This window comes from Schistocerca serialis, chromosome 1 (genome assembly GCF_023864345.2).
Source record: "Schistocerca serialis cubense isolate TAMUIC-IGC-003099 chromosome 1, iqSchSeri2.2, whole genome shotgun sequence".
Lineage (NCBI taxonomy): Eukaryota > Metazoa > Arthropoda > Insecta > Orthoptera > Acrididae > Schistocerca > Schistocerca serialis.
In genome coordinates, this window is record NC_064638.1 from 147,983,554 (window position 1) to 148,000,558 (window position 17,005).

Consider the following 17,005-nt stretch of genomic DNA (forward strand, 5'->3'; position numbering starts at 1 on the left):
GGCTCGAGTGTGGCATAGATCCCACGAAGCCATTGACTCAAGTTGTCAACAAGGCTCTGTGGAAGTTGCTGGTGGCTCCATAATGATGAGGGCTGTGTTTACATGGAAAGGACGGCGCCATGTTCAGCTACTAGGAGACCATATGCAGTCATTCATGTCCCCAAATCAAGATGGAACTTTTATGGATGACAAATGGGCAATGTCAACGGGCTACAATCGTTCGCAGCTGGTTAAAAGAACATTCAGGGCAGTTTGAGTGAATGATTTGGCCACTGACATCGCCCGACATGAATTCTGTCAAACATTTGTGGAACATAATCGAGAGGTCAGTTCGTGCACCAAATCCTGCACCGGCGACACTTTCGGAATTATGGGCGGCTATAGTAGCAGTAAGTGTCAATATTTAAGCAGGGGACATCCAGGGCTTGTTGAGTCCATACCATGCCCAGCTGCTGCACAATGTCGGGAAAAAGCACATCTGAAACGATATTAGAAGGCCCCGTCACTTTTGTCACCTCAGTTTGTGATATAACATTAAATTTAGATGCCATGCATCAATGAGCTACTGTAGTAGGATACACAGACTTCTTTTGGTTTTCGTTAGTGAGTTTCTTGGCCACTTATTAGGTAGCCCTCTGCGTAGCCACTACTCTCATGACCTGCCTGAGAGAGGTGACTCTGTCCCGGGTCGAATTCACGCTGTGGATTGATAACTGCAGACGGACTGTCATTTTCTAAACTTTCTAGGCTAATGCCTTAATAGTTCCCCATTTACATTTCGATACACAAACGGTTACATTAGAATATTTCCTACACAAAGAAACTTGTTAACACGGTTCAGACAGTTTCCTGCATTATGATGACTAGCTGTCGATCGTATAATTAAAACCAAACCATTGTTAAATCGTGTATGGGTGACCGCCCGTCATTAGTCGGTTGTGCAACAGCGGCACAATCACTGAAGGAAAAGACAGTACCTACTGTACCAAATGTAACCGTCTCCACTCTCTTATCTTCTACATTTTACAGTCTAGTCTGTTCCCTCTGACATCCTAAAATCAGTCTCGTTACAGTTACCACGCTAACTCGTCCATCCTTCTGGTAAGAAATTTCCGTAGACTTGTCTCCTGTTGCTTGAACCGCCTCTTCATTTTGTACAGTTTATGTCCCTTTAATGCTTAATATTATTCTGTGGGACAACCTTGTCTTTATTTCTCAAGAACCACGGTCCCACTGAGATCATTCAGTTATCGCAGCAGGTTTTGCTCACTTCCTCGGTCCGTTCGATAGGAAATTAGTTACATATTGCCTCTGTTTCCGGCCTAGACTACGAGCTAAAGTCTGAGATATAAATATCTTATACGAACTTCCGCACACAATTTGCAGGCTTACCCTGGTCCTGAAAAACGTTTGTAATGGTGGTGTTGAAGAAACAGGTGACTCAGTGTTTTGGTTAAATATTCAAAGATCTCCATTAGATGCCTTCATTCACACTGAAGTCTATAGGGAATTTATGGATTTGAAATAGGATGTCAGTGTTTTGAATACATACTCCTGCGAGGATTCAGCGATGCCTCTATCTCTTTCGATGCTCTAATGATGCGCTGGAATAATCTGTTACCCAGTCTTCCTGTTTTATACAGCTGAAATCATCAATTATTTCCTCTTGTCCCTAATGAGTATGACTTAGTTCTTACTAACTTCTGAATTAGTTAGAACGAATCGCAGTGGAGCACCCAGAAGAATGTTGTTTGACCTATTGTGAAAATAAGACGTAGTGCCATTTACGTCTGATGTCGGTATTATTATTTTAGTAGCTGTCATATAAACGTCTCTAAGGAGCGCTTCTCTATCCGCAGGTTACTATGGAGCCTGTAACGAAGTGCTGATGCAGGAGGCGCTGGTGAACAATGGACCTATTGCAGTGGGAATGGTGGCCTCCTCCTATTCGTTTCCGATGTACTCCGGCGGCATCTACCGCGACCTCGAGATATCAGCCAGGAGCGATTTTTATCCCTATGAGGTAATAATAGAATTAGTCTAGTGTATGAGGGAGAAAATAAGAGATTTACTTTTTCGTTTAGTACATAAAACTTCCGAGTGCTCATCAAAATTTCTACACAATAGCATTAACAAGATACACCGAGAGAAGAAGTAGGACCCCGATGTTTTCACTGTCGCTGTCATGTAGAATTGTGTGTATGTGTCAGGTCAGATTACTTCAAAGGGCGAGGTTAGGAAAGTCGTTCAGGCTTATGCATTCCCCATTATTTATTAACGCCTGATCCATTAGGTACTAAAGGTGTGAAGTGGCAGCCTGAAAATTCTTTGATCCAACTATTTTCGCCGTAATATATAGTATTGTAATTCAGTTTCACTCCCACGTAAAATGTTAGGCAGCAGGTTAAACTCTTATTAGAAAAGATAATGTTCTATAATTTCGTGCTCTGTCGAGTTAAGACTGCACAAGGGATGCTCTGAATCCTTCCAGTGATAATACAAAAAATATAAAGAAAGTCTTTGTATCCTGTAGGTGATGAGTATTATGGTAAACGCCAAAGAGGTCATCATTGGTTCTGTGTGGAGCAATATAGCAACCAAAGTTTAATGTCATCGCAAGTGACATGAGATCAAACTTTGCGACTTCACCCACTTTTTTATATCCCACCAGTAACTTTCATCCCCTACATGCTTGTTTTCAGAGGTACGAAAGATTTGGTGAGGGTGTTGGTGGTAGAGATATGACTCTAAACCGCACAAGAAACATCACTGATACTTTATTCCTCGTGTTCGGTAAGAAATCTCAGACGGAAATATAATTTACATGTTTTTGGTCGTTGTTGAAAGTGGAGGAGAAACTCAGAGGCGAGAATTCTAGCACAGTAATTCTATTTTTTTTTTCACGTAAGGCTAGAACGTTTACTTTAAAAACGTAGGTTGAATTCAGCTGCTGAGAAACACGAATCTACAGTGTCTGACAAAAGATGTGAAGTACACAGAATGGAGAAGGAAACGGAAAGTAACTTCTTCACTTGAGAGGGTATGTGATGTTATATTGATTACAGAAGTGAGTCAGACTTACGAAGAACCTGGCAATATGAGCCAACTATCAGTACGACGTACTCCCTCTCACCTTCATGCAAGGATTCATTCCATTCGGAAGGTTATTATTAAGCCGTTGTATCTCTAGTCAGCAGGCCAACAATTGTTGTGCCTGTTACTCGATATCTTTGATACTAGTTCTGTGCCTGACTTTGCGTGCGAGCTGTTTTCATATGTGTTCTGTTAGTGAAATATCAGTGGATCTCGCTGGCCACAGAAGCACCTCAGCGTCACTCATATAGTTCATAGAGACGATTGCCAAGCGTAGACAAGCATTGTCTTGTTGAAAAATGACACCACGGTAACGTCACGGGGGAGGTGAAACGTGACAACGCAGGATGTCCATAATGTTCCCACAGCTGCAGCTAGCCCATTGATAGCAACTAAAAAGAGGCAGACACTCAAGACAGAGCCTTGCGACAGAAAATTTTGAATGAAAATCCGGAGCAGGCCTCAAAGACATCACCCGTGAAGCGTGGTGAGGATGTTATGTCGCCATGTTGTATCGTATGCCTTCTGCATGTCGAAAAAGACGGCAACCAGATGCTGACGGTGGGCAAAGGCCGTACAGATGGCAGACTCCAGGCAGACCAGATTATCGGTGGCAGAGTGGCCCTTTCGGAACCCACCCTGATACGGAGCCAGAAGGCCCCGAGACTCAAGTAGCCAACTCAAACTCTGGCTTACCATGGGTTCGAACAATTTGCACTGAACGTTTGTAAGGCTAATGGGGCGGTAGCTGTCCATCTACAGTGGGTTCTTGCCAGGTTTCAACACTGGTATGATGATGCTTTCCCGCCGTTGTGATGGCAACTCACCCTCAATCCAGATAGAGTTGGAAGGTCTAGGAGGTGTTGCTGGCAGCCTACCGAGAGGTGTTTGAGCATCTGACAGTGGAAGAGGGCCGGCCTGGGAGCCGTATCAGGGCAAGCAGCTATGGCACTTTGGAATTCCCACTCACTGAATGGAGCATTGTACGACTGGAGGTGACACATGTGGAATGAAAGGCTCTGACATTCCGACCATTCTTTCAGGGAGCAGAAGGCCGGCTGGTAATTTTTAGAAGTGGAACTCTCAGCATTATGCTTTACTAAGAGTTCTGCAATCGTGTCAGACACAGTACAGGCTGCTCCATTCAGGGAAAGCCCAGGTACGCTGATGGGGGCCTGTTACCCATAGAGTCGCCTAATCTTGGTCCAAACCTGTGATGGAGAGGTACAGATGCCAATGGTGGAGACATACCTTTCCCAGGACTCCTGCTTCCGTTGATGAATAAGGCGTCGCGACCAGGCACTGAGACACTTAAATATAATGTGGTGTTCCAGTGATAGGTGTCACTTATTACATTGGAGGGCCCACCTGTGATTCTAGTCACCTCATCGATCTCCAGCGACCGGCACAGTCCTCCGCCGAGGGGACCTGGAAGATCAGGGAATTGCAAAGTACGCTTCAGAACCGATGCCGGTGGTTATCATGTGAACCACCAAATCAATGGCGTCATGAGAATAGTGGCAATGGAGCGAACGAGTTCCAGTCAACCTTATCCAATGCCCATCTGGGCAGGCGCCCAGGAGAGTGACGCTGTGGCAGTAACAGAAAGATCGGAAAGTGGTCACTACTGCACAAGTTGTCATGCACACTCCATTGGACAAATGGTAGAAGGCCAGGGCTGCAGACCAAAAGGTCAATGGTGGACTACGTGCCATGCACCACACTGAAATGTATGGATGCACCGTTATTTAAGAGAGAAAGGTCGAGCTATGCCAACACTTGCCCAACAACAGTGCGTTAAAGTCGTCCAGTAACAGAAAAGGTGGCAGCAGCTGGGCTATCAGTGCAGCCATTACATTCTGTGAGACATCACGATCTGACAGAAGATAGATGCTGCAGACAGTAACAGCCTAAGGCGTCCACATGCTAACAGTGACAGCCTCTAAATGTGTTTGAAGAGGGAGACACTCGCTGTAAAAAAAAGGACGTAGACAGTGACTCCACCAGATATCTTCTCATAAGTGCCTGATTCTTATAACCCCGATAGCCATGGAGGACAGGGGGTTTGCATCGCCGGAAACCAAGTTTCCTGGCGAGCAGAAGAAAGGGTGAGGGCTGATAATTTGTCGTAGATCAGCAAGGTGGTTGAAAAAACTGCCGCCATTTCACTGGAGGATAACATGATCAGGAGACTGGGAAGGCACTGAACACTCAATGAGGTGGTTTACGCCTCAGGGTCACTTACTGCCACCGACTGATTTCCTGAGGAGTCGATATCCATTGTATCTGGGTCCAGAGAGATCCATATCCTCAGCAGATGCCAGAATTTCCACCCACACCAGAGCCTGTAGGTAGTGGGGGGGTCAGTGCCACTGCAAGTTCCTTGGTCTTAGGGGTCTTCTTCTTAGACTTTTCTTGCTGCTCCTTGGGATTCACTGGCTGGGAGGGCATCAGTGAGTCAGTCTCCAGAACTGAGGAGGATCATGAAGCCCTATGACCAGCTGCTTTTGGGCACTTCAGCCAGTGGAAGGCGTCATCTTTCCCACTGGGGGAAACCTGGGAAGGGACCCAACGGATCCCTTCTGAACGAGAGGAGCTGAAGAAGACAGATGCTTCTCTGGCTAAGAAGTCGGGACGGACGTCCCCAATCGTTGGGGGCTGTTCCTCCCAAAGAAGATGGTACAGCAACAACAGGGAGGGAATTTCCACCCACCATCAAGAGGCAGGTGTAGTCTTCCAGCTCTGAGAGGTGACTTGGGTAAGTGGAGCTGATGGGGCCATAACAGTTGTAGTGGCGGTGTAAGAGGAGGTCGTATGAACAAGATGGAAGTGGTCAAATTTCTGCTTAGCCTCAGTGTAGGGCAGTCAGTCCAGGGTCTTATATTCCATGATTTTTCTCTCTTTCTGGAAATTCCTGCAGTCTGGTGAGCAAGGTGAATTATGCTCTGTGCAGCTGGCAGATGGGAGGCAGGGCACGTGGAGCATTGGGATGTGATGGGCATCTGAAATCTCGACATGTGATGCTGGAAATACAGTGGGAAGACGTATGACTGATCTTCCAGCACTGAAAGCACCACGTCGGGGGAGGGATATAGGGCTTGCCGTCACAGCGGTAGACCATCACCTTGACCTTCTCAGGCAATGTATGACTCTTGAAGGCGAAGATAAAGGCACTGGTGGCAACCGGATTATCCCTCAGACACCAATGGACGCGCTGGACGAAATTAATACATCGCCGCTCTAAATTGGCGCGCAGCTCATCATCAGACTCCAAAAGAAGGTCCCTGTGGAATATGACACCCTGGACCATATTTAACCTCTTATGGGGCCTGATCGTAACAGAAACATCCCCCAACCTGTCACAAGCGAGTAATGCCTGTGACTGCGCAGAGGATGCTGTTTTTATCAAAACTGCCCCAGAGCGCATTTTGGACAAGCCCTTCACCTCCCCAAACTTGTACTCTAAATGCTCTACAAAGAACTGAGGCTTAATCGTCATGAAAGACTCCTGATCAGCTGTCATACATACTAGGTACTGGGACAAAAGCTTTGCTGCCATCCTTAGACTTTTGCTCCTTCCATTGCGTGGCCAGGGATATGAACGATCTGGGATCATACTTCTGCTTACTGAATTGAGCCCTTGAACGCTTAGAGACTGCTGGCAGCTGGCCACCAGCAAGTGAAGATGTGCCACACTTCATTGCGTGTCATCCGCCCTGATGCCACCCACTCCGACCAAGGGACCTCCCCACGGGCGCCACCCAGCAGCAGCAAGGGCCACATTGCAGGATGGCCTTGCCGGGAGTCCCAATACCCCAGGGAGATGGGCATCTACTCCTTGGTATACTTGGGGAGTTAGCGGCGCAGGCATCAGCAGAGCGATACCTGTGTTGTCAGGGGGCTACAAGCAACAGGGTACACGGCGGCCCCATCACAACGGACTGGCTACCTGCTGGATATCCGGTGCAAAGAAGGCCATAGTCTTCGTCGACGCAGAAAGCGACACAGCATAGCGCATGGCGGAAACCACACCCAGGAATGTATCCTCGCCCAAGAGATGGAGAATGAGCGAGATTGCAATGCGATGAAGAGAAAGGGGGCTAAAGATCTCAATGCACTATGGACACGATGAACAATGTAAGGCGCCCTTCCACAATTGGCTCGCTCTTCAGGAAGATTTGGAAATCGGGATGTAAAACCCTACAGGGGACCATGACATCAAGGCACAACCGTGTGACACTCATTTTAGTCGCCTCTTACGACAGGCAGCAATACCACGAATATATTCTAACCCCCTTCCCCGCAGGGGGGGGTGGTACATTTGCCTTACTGTAACTGTGTGACAGTATATTATCCTTCCATTGCTCGCACAGATAATGTCGTGATCCACATGGTTTTCCCACTTTAGTTTGTCTGAGTAAGTAGCACTGAATTCACGCCATATTCAGTATCTTTCCGTGAACTCTCCATCCTTCGGAGTTAGGCAACTTGCATTGTTTATGAAACTTTATTGCAGCCTTTACGACACTTGTCATTTGCACGAGCAGTACAGTTACATCCTGAAACAAAGCAGTTATTCTTAGTTTATTGCTTTCTAGGATCAACGCAACTTTCATATGTGTAATAATTTTAGTCATATCTAGAATAATTACAGTTAACTTTCTTTGTACCTAGAATGCTTATCTACGAAAAGTAAGTATTCTCTATACTTTTAGTATTTGGAATAAATAACAAAGGTAAAAAAACAAGGAGAGGGCTTTGCAGAGATACTAATGCATGGCTGGAATGGTTCCAAGAGGTGAGTGATGAAGATGGTTAAAGCGGTCATGTTTCAGGAACAAAACAAGAAGTGTCAGAAAATGATTAAGGGGAACCGGAGGTGGTCAAATCCAAAAAATTAAGATTTTTTTTTTTTTTTTGCTACCGAAAATTAATTGGAACATTCCTCTTTAATGTAAACTTTGAATTATTGTTCTACTCGCCCTAGAAGTGGAGTTATTACCATTTTCCCCCACGCCTGTAGAGGAAATGGGCGGCCGCTGAATGCATCTAACACCCTCTCGTGACTTCCTGGCGAACTGCTTGGGATTTTCCCGGCCTGTTACGCATACAGCGCCTTATGTTACGCATATAGCGAGTATGCAAGGGTTGGCTACATTGTTTTCTGTGACAAATGAAGCGCTAAGAGCGCGGAACATCGTCTTTTTGCTGTTTACCATTTCGAATTAGTTCAGTGTTGCGCCTGTTGTTGGTAGTATTATACTTCTTGTGTAAAGCGTTGTTCTGGTTACGATGCCACGTTTTAGTAACCGTGTATATAAGAAGAGGAAGAACGTAGGGAAAAGAAAATTAACACTAATACCAAGTTGCGATACTACAATTACTGAAACAGTGCGTTCTTCTGCTAAGCAACACATGGCCGGCCATAGCCCTGTGACATCTTCTAGAAAGAAGCTGACTGGTGGAAGTGACAGATTTCGTGAATATGTTAGTGACAGTGATGATATTAACGAAGTACTGAATATTGGATTATTATCTTCTGTGCTGAAAGAAAGTGTTCTGTGCAAAATGTGTTCAAGTGTAGGAGTGGGACTAGAGATAACAAAGCACTTTGGTTTAGCTTGTGAGATGAAGATAATCTGTGCATGTTGCAAGTATCAAGTGACTTTCTACAATTCACATGCTAGTCTCTTTGGTGAAAATGGACGATCTAGAGTGTTTGATGTGAATGTTCGACTTGTGTATGGTCTTCGATCCATTGGAAAAGGGTCTGCTGCTGGTAAACTGTTTTGTGGTATTATGAACTTGCCATCGCCTCAAAGCAAATTTGGGTACTACTGTGAACTGGTAGGATCCTCTGTTGAAAATGTGGCTTTGAAAACCATGAAGGAAGCAGTGGAGGAATCTGTAGAAATGAACGGGGGTTCTAGGGATTTGGTAGTGGCATTAGATGGTTCCTGGCAAAATAGCGGTCATAAATCCCCGAATGGGGTTGTAACTGCTACTTGTGGTGATAGTGCAAAAGTGATAGATGTTGCAATATTATCAGAACATTGTAGGTGCAAAAATAAAATCAAAGGAGAGCGCAGTGGAACCTGTGAGGCAAATTTTAGTGGATCAAATGGAGCAATGGAAGTGGATGCAGTGAAACAAATTTTTGAACGTTCAGTTCCCAGATACAACGTTAGGTACAAATACTACCTTGGGGATGGTGACTCCAAAGGTTTCAAGACTATAGAGGAACTGAAACCATATGGAAATGAATTTGTAGTTGAAAAGTTGGAATGCATTGGGCATGTGCAAAAGCGTATGGGTGCACGGCTTCAAAGGCTCAAACAAACTATGGGTTCAAGTAAGCTCAGTGATGGAAAGACAATAGGAGGGAGAGGCAGGCTTACTGATGAGGTGATTGAACGTCTACAGAAATACTATGGGTATGCTATAAGGCAAAATACTAGTAATGTTAGTGACATGCGAAAAGCAGTGTGGGCATTGTTCCTTCATACTGCCTCTTCCAATAAATACCCTCAACACAGCCTGTGCCCAAAAGATTCCTGGAGCAAATATAATGCAAAAAAGGACTATGATCACAAACATGGTTTGCCAGCAGCTGTGATAAATGCAATAAAACCAATTTTTCATGACTTAGCACAGCCAGAATTGTTACACAAATGTCTACACGGAAAGACGCAGAATCCTAATGAGGGCGTAAACAAATTGATTTGGAAAGTGATTCCTAAAAGGGTGTTTGTAAGCATAAAAACACTGCACTTTGGCATTTATGATGCAATAGCAACCTACAACCAAGGGAAAAGTGTGAAGTGTGAAGTTCTGAAGGTATTAGTGATGTGTCGACAGAAGTGCCGACACAGTGTTATTTTGAGGGGGCCGATAGGCACGCTATAAGCTCACGCAGAATATCTTGAAGTCTGAAACAGGACGCTCAATGAATTGCTATAAAGAAAAGCAAGTTGCTTTGGGAATACTTAACTTTTAATCCTTGTTGTATACATCGTTCTTGATGAGACATTTCATATGATAAGTATCAAACTATGTAAGGCTAATGGCGCCTTGCTAGGTCGTAGCCATTGACTTAGCTGAAGGCTATTCTAACTGTCTCTCGGCAAATGAGAGAAAGGCTTCGTCAGTGTAGTCGCTAGCAATGTCGTCCATACAACTGGGGCGAGTGCTATCCCGTATCTCGAGACCTGCCTTGTGGTGGCGCTCGGTCTGCGATCACACAGTGGCGACACGCGGGTCGGACATGTACTAAATAGACCGCAGCCGATTTAAGCTACCACCTAGGAAGTGTGGTGTCTGGCGGTGACACCACAATTAGGATTTACAACTGGGGTGAACACTGTACGAGCACTAAGAAATATTGACAGAGAAAGGATAAGAGGAGCAGAAAGAAGAGAAAGGCATATGAAGTATGATGGAACAACGGGGCAGAAAAGAAGACAGAAGAGGATGCTTTTGGAGGATGAAGAAGAAGACCCTGATAATCCAACCTATAGTGCAGGAATGTATTGAGAAACTTTGATAGCCATTTCCCGTAAATTAGGATTTTTCGAATATAAGGAACATTTTCTCAAAATCCACTCAAGCTAGAGAGATGAAATTTTTATACAGCACTCCTAGTGGTCAAACTTACATTGTAACACAGCCATTTGGCAATATGTTCAGTAGTTTCATTTCAGTTTAATTATAAAGCAATTATTTGTAAAAAATTTGGATCATTAATAAAAAAATAATTGGAAGGAAACTAGAAAAGATACTCCAAAATCCATCTGTCATAACTGCTATACTAAACCACTCTATATGTAAAAAAATTCGTTTTTCTATTTGGTAGTTTATTCATAAGTGTTTCTCAAACTTAGTGATTTTAACATGGGCAGCATAGGCACCTCCGGCTCCCCTTAATCTGAATGACAGGGAAAAGTAATTCAGGAGCAGGTAATTCTGTTATAAAAATATGCAATAGCAAATGGATGATAAGTTAATATCCTACCAATTTCAGAACAAGAGCTTTTAATGTCATTACTCGTTTACCTGATCCGAAAAATGAAGCTCATATAACAAACAGATGTTACTAAGTTATTGTTCAATGAAGATTAGGTGCCCATTATTGCAAAATGTGCTAATATTTACATCAATGAACTTCGTGGTAAATTTTATACGGAAAGGGATGATAAATAAGCAGATGGTACAGAGATCAGAGCTTTATTGCTTTGTAGTATCTGTGTGGGTGTCTGACATGTTCTAGAAGGAGTCACTGACTGCGCAGCCCCTCCCGCAGGAGGTTCGAGCCTCCCTCGAGCATGTGTGTGTGCTGTTCTTAGTATAAGTTAGTTTAAGTGTAAGTCTAGGGATCAATGACCTCAGCAGTTTCGTCCCTTAGGAATTCACACACACATTTCTAGTAGGAGTTTAACAAAGTTGTGGGACAGCTCAATGGGCAACGGACTTCAATCATTCTACCTGTGCGTGCATGACAATTTATTCAGGTCGCAGTGGAGATGCCTCAAGTTTGATTATATTCTCGACAGATGTATTCGCGGGACAATGGCAAGTTGGTTGCTCTCTAGAGATACTGGAGCTATTTAAGAACAACTGTCAAAATTATTTGTCGTTTATTTATACCTTTGCTGTATTTGTGTATTAAGTGTATTATATTTAGATTTAAATGAAACACTTGTAGACTCATTCACATATACCGTTCAGAGTGTCCAAACATACCATTTGTGTTGTGGATGACACCTGTCATCCGCGCGGGTAGCTATGTCGAGAATTATGGCGCGAGTAACGGAAGTTAGGCAAGGTCTGGAGCTGGCACCCAGGCAAATTGTGCGAATCTATTAACTCCTTTTGTAAAAATTTTAATTGTTCTGAAATTAACACTCAGCTAATCGCACCATATGTTAGTGCACCGTTTGGCTTTTATGTGCAAAAGCACTCACCATCGATCTGATTTTACCGTTTTACATGCGTCACTCTGTCCGAGACAGATTAGAACTTTTTGTGCTATGATAGTACAATTTCACTCTGGTTATTAAATACGACCGAGGACCGTGGGCGGCACGAATACTTGAATCGGGCCGTAGATTGACGACCACTGCTGTAGAGAACACACACTTTATTTTCGAGCTTGTCAAGTAAAACGGAGGCTACACGGTTGTTGTCTGTTCACAGTACACAGACCACGCAGTGGTCATCGTGGGCTACGGCGAGGACGCCGACTCTGGGGAGAAGTACTGGATCGTGAAGAACAGCTGGGGTGATGCGTGGGGAGAGGACGGCTACTTCCGCATCCGCAGGGGCACCAACGAGGCCAGCATCGAGAGCGACGCCTTTGAGGCTTCACCTATACCTTGAACTCCGACGGTTGTGTCGCAGCATCAAGAGATCAAGTGTGAAATATCTTACTGTTTACGTTAACTGTAACAAGGAGGAAAGCGAATAAAATTCTTGAGTTCAGCAGGATTATGGTCTCTCCTTTATTCAAAATCAGACACAATATCAGTATCCTTGAAGACACGCATCAACGTCAGTTCCATTGTATCGTACGTTGAAGAAGTGCCACAAATTCCTCATAATTCTTTTACAAGACTATACACTGCACACAGGTAGAGTGTGTGCAGAATAATACAGCCGGTAGTTGTGTAGTCGGCACAGCGGTATTGATGGGGATTACAGACATCCGCTGTAGGGGAAATGCCGAGCTCTGGAGAGAAAGTTGTGTTCTAAACTGAAGCCAACGCTTAAATTTTTTGTGAGTATTAAGTGGAGCCCATCCAAACCCACACTTACACGGTGGCCATCCAAAAAGTTTTACTGTCACCTGGTTGTTGGTTACTATCCAAAAAGGATTCCAATGGAAAAGGCAAAAGTTCGAACTATTTATTACCATCGCACTTGTTAATCACATGTAACTATCAGAGAAGCAACATGAGTTGCGAATTTTCATTAAAGCCTACATTTCTCATTTTTCCATATAAATTTTTTTGTCTGTTTAAAAAAAGAAAAAAAGAGGAATTTACACAACGCCATCTCACTAAGAAGTTCTGCAGATGCAATTGCTAGAGAACTCTGAAACTGTACATTAACTTTGATAAAAACAACAGTCGAGATCACAATATCATTTGTTTATTATTACTGGCTTCGGTTTACGTTAAAACCATCCTCAGATTTTGTAGACCTTCCAAGAGTAGGAACAACAAAATTAAAAACGCTTGTAATATTGCCCCTTCTATTTTGGTGTCTAGTTTGTCATTAAAAATATACAAACGTTTGTAATATTGCAGTGTCTAGTTTGTCATTAAAAATTTACAAACGTTTTTAATATAGTCGCTCTCATTGCAGTGCCTACTTTGTCATTAAAAATTTTCACGTGATACTGCGCCAGTTATGTGGCACACGTCATCATAAGAAAGGGATGTTTGTCCAGTTTTTCCAGCAATTTCTGAGTCGTCCGCACAAACGCCTTTAAAGATATCAACCGGGATCGATGCCGTGATCGCAGTCGGCATCTCCAAGCGTACTTCTTTGGTTTCTTGGTCTCCACTTCTGGCGTTATATTACCATGACAACCGCGTCCATTCAGTACACACTTCTATGATTACATGGGGGCTATGTTGGCCTTTACGTTGCCTAGGCAACGGCGTCGCTTTGAATTTTTACTAGGGGGCACTGCCCAGTAAATATGCAACGAAGAGCATATATTTTAATGGTTGAATCTTTTAATGTAATTTTTACCTGCTATTATGCCTGTATGTAATATCCGTATGCACATATAATTTCCACCCTCTAGTTTATTCGGTTAACGACAAAACATTAATAAGAGCGGTGTGTTTGTCCCTAGATGACACAGCTTCTTCTCTCGTTCCGTAAATCTGTACATTTTATTTTAACTTAACTGATTACTTGCCTGATCGTTTATAATCTTTTAATTTCTTATGTACTCGTATTTGGTTTATGCGAACTTACTTTGAAATTTTCATACAGCAACGACATTTCAGTTCTTATGAAGCGTTTGCCATTGGCTGTTGCTGACGGAATTCATAGTCGGCGCGGGAACTGCACTCTATTTAACCTGTTGCTCCACAATCATTGGTCACAATGTACGATCATGGTATCACGTAAAGAACCAGGGGTAAACGCTACAGCACTTCTCTGTTTTCTTTCCAAGCCATATGTATTAGCACTGTGTGCAGCTTTGTTGTTCCTACCGTCGCATGGCCCAAAAAATCTGAGGAGAGTTTAACGAAAGTCTAAATTGGTAATAATAAACAAATATTATTGAGATCTCGACCGTTGGTTTAATCAAAGTTAGCAACAGATTGCTGCGTACTATAGACAATATAGTCTAAATTTATGCTGTGGTTCATTATGTTTAGTTTAGTAAGTTAGGAATTGAGGAGAAGTAAAATCAATAGCTTACAAAAAGGCACATCCTCAGTATAAAAGTAAACTTGTAATGTTTCTATTTATGTTGTTTGAAAACCAACAGCATTTGTCATTTCACCGGCTGTCGATGGTCCTTAAAAACTACTTTCCTTATCAAAAAAATCTGTTTTTAGTGTGCCGCACGGGATTAGCCGAGGGGACTAGGGCGCTGCGGTCATAGACTGTGCGGCTGGTCCCGGCGTAGGTTCGAGTCCTCCCTCGGGCATCGGTGTGTTTGTTTGTCCTTAGGATAATTTAGGTTAAGTAGTGTGTAAGCTTAGGGACTGATGACCATAGCACTTAAGTCCCATAAGATTTCTCATACATTTGAACATTTTTGTTGTGGGTTTCTCATTCCGGCCTTATCGCAGGCGCACAAGATTGCAAATAAATGTACTATATAACATCAGTTTTCTCGAGGTTGCTGACAGACTGCCACCCAAATGACTTTTGAACTTGTATGTGCACCAAAAGATCCATTTCTATGGACATGGTAGAAAGAGCAGAGAGATCACTTTGTCCTTGTGCATTCCCAATAAAGGTTTTTATTCTTTTCGGTGTGGACAATGATCGATTGACTGTTGACGATATAGCCGTCATGGTTAAAATCAGCTGACATGGTTCATACAGTTATGGAAGTCCGGTGTGAAGTAAATTTTGATATATGAAACCTTCTGTTTCCTTCGCAGACTTGGCAGCAAGAAGTTGTTACATAAACGTAGCCTACAGTTCAGACTTTAACCAGCCAATGTAGGAAAACTTCACATATATTGTCCTTAATTTTCCAAATGACTCGACGGGAAATATATCTGCAGAGCTTGAGCACTTCTTTAAGTCAAGCATTCAATAAACTGTGAGACAGGTAGCGAACCAAATCTGACGTTTAAATTAATGATACGAGGATATTCAATTATTAACTAGTTATAAGATTTTATTGTAATAAAATAGGAACTTATAAAAACATATTTTTTCGACATAGTCTCCTTGCGTTTCAACTCACTTGGTCCATCGTTGTACAAGCTTGCTGATGGCCTCATAAAAGAAGGTTCTCGGTTGAGCTGCGAGCCAGGAGTGCACCTCTTCTTTCACTGCTTCGTCCGAGGCAAATCGACGATCCCTTAATGCCTGTTTGAGTGGACCAAAGATAGAAGGGGCAAGATCAAGTACTTCAAATTTGAGTTTCTGGAGCGTTTCAGCAGTGTGGGCAGGAGTATGCCGACGGGCATTGTCGTGCAACAACACATCACTTTTGACAGCAATCCTCGGGGTTTACTTCGAATTGTAGGTTTTAGTCTGGCAGTAAGCATCTCACTGTGACGTACACTGTTTATTGTTGTGCCCCTTTCCCCATAATGTTCCAGTAAAGGACCTTGTGTGGCTCCGAAAACCGTAAGCATCAGTTTTCCTGCGGAATGTTGGGTGTTGAACTACTACCCGCACGGCGAATTTGGATGTTTCCATTCCATACTATACCGTTTACTCTCCGGCTCGTAATGATGCATCCATGTTTCGTCACCAGTAATGATACTGTCTACGAAGTTGTCCCCTTCGTTACCATAGCGATTGAAATGTTTTTTGCACATGTCTAAGCGCGTTTGTTTATGCAGCTGTGTGAATTGTTTTGGGACACATCTTGCACAAACTTTATGAAACCCGAGATTGTTGTGAATGTTTTCGTAGGCAGAGCCGTGACTAATTTGCAGACGATGCGCCACTTCGTCAATAGTTAATCGTCTGTGTAAGAGAATCATTTCACGTGAACGCTCAATGGTTTATTCATTTGTGGCGGTAAATGGCCGTCCGGATCCTTCATCGTGCGTAACACTTGTGCGACAATTTTGGAATTTTTCAATCCGTTCGTAGACATTCCTTTGTGGCAAAACACTGTTCCCATACTGTACTGAATGTCTTCGATGAATTTTGGCCCCTGATACGCCTTCGGACCACAAATAACGGATCACTGAACGTTGCTCATCTTTGGTGCAAACAGACAGCGGAGCAGCCGTGATTAACAGCACGACAGCGATAACGAAGCTTACCTAGCAGCTTGAAAATTGCAAAGATATAACAACAAATAAACAAAGTATGCGTCATCAACGTAAAACGACAGTAATACCAAAATAAACAAAAATATAATTAAATTGCGGATGATAGTTGACTTGCCCTCGTATTAGTATCTAACATCTCGAGGTACATCCTTCTGTAGTCGCCCTTGGCATATGTTTCTGTGTAATTTTCCTTTCTTCTCTTCCTTGGAGTATCACATATGCCTTCAGCCTTGCACCAAATTTTCTCAATGCCATTGCATCTCTTAATGCACAGCTTTCAAGTCTTCCACTTCTTTGCTGCAAAACGTAACTCTAATGACTTTGCCTGCACATTGTTGAATGTAACGTCTGTCAGTGAAAGCATTTCTTCAAACAAACACTAAACGAAGCTAAATTCAAAATATCGTAACATAATGTGA

At 43.3% G+C, this 17,005-nt stretch overlaps 1 protein-coding gene across 1 annotated transcript in view; it reads left to right on the forward strand.

Annotated features, from left to right (window-relative positions):
- Positions 1-12,468, forward strand: part of LOC126457237 (dipeptidyl peptidase 1-like) — a 31,897-nt gene extending 19,429 nt beyond the window's left edge. The window contains exons 5-6 of the mRNA XM_050093419.1: positions 1,860-2,023; positions 12,286-12,468. Coding sequence (XP_049949376.1) covers positions 1,860-2,023; positions 12,286-12,468 — 347 coding nt within the window. The remainder of the gene's footprint in view (positions 1-1,859; positions 2,024-12,285) is intronic.
- The last annotated feature ends 4,537 nt before the right edge of the window (positions 12,469-17,005 follow it).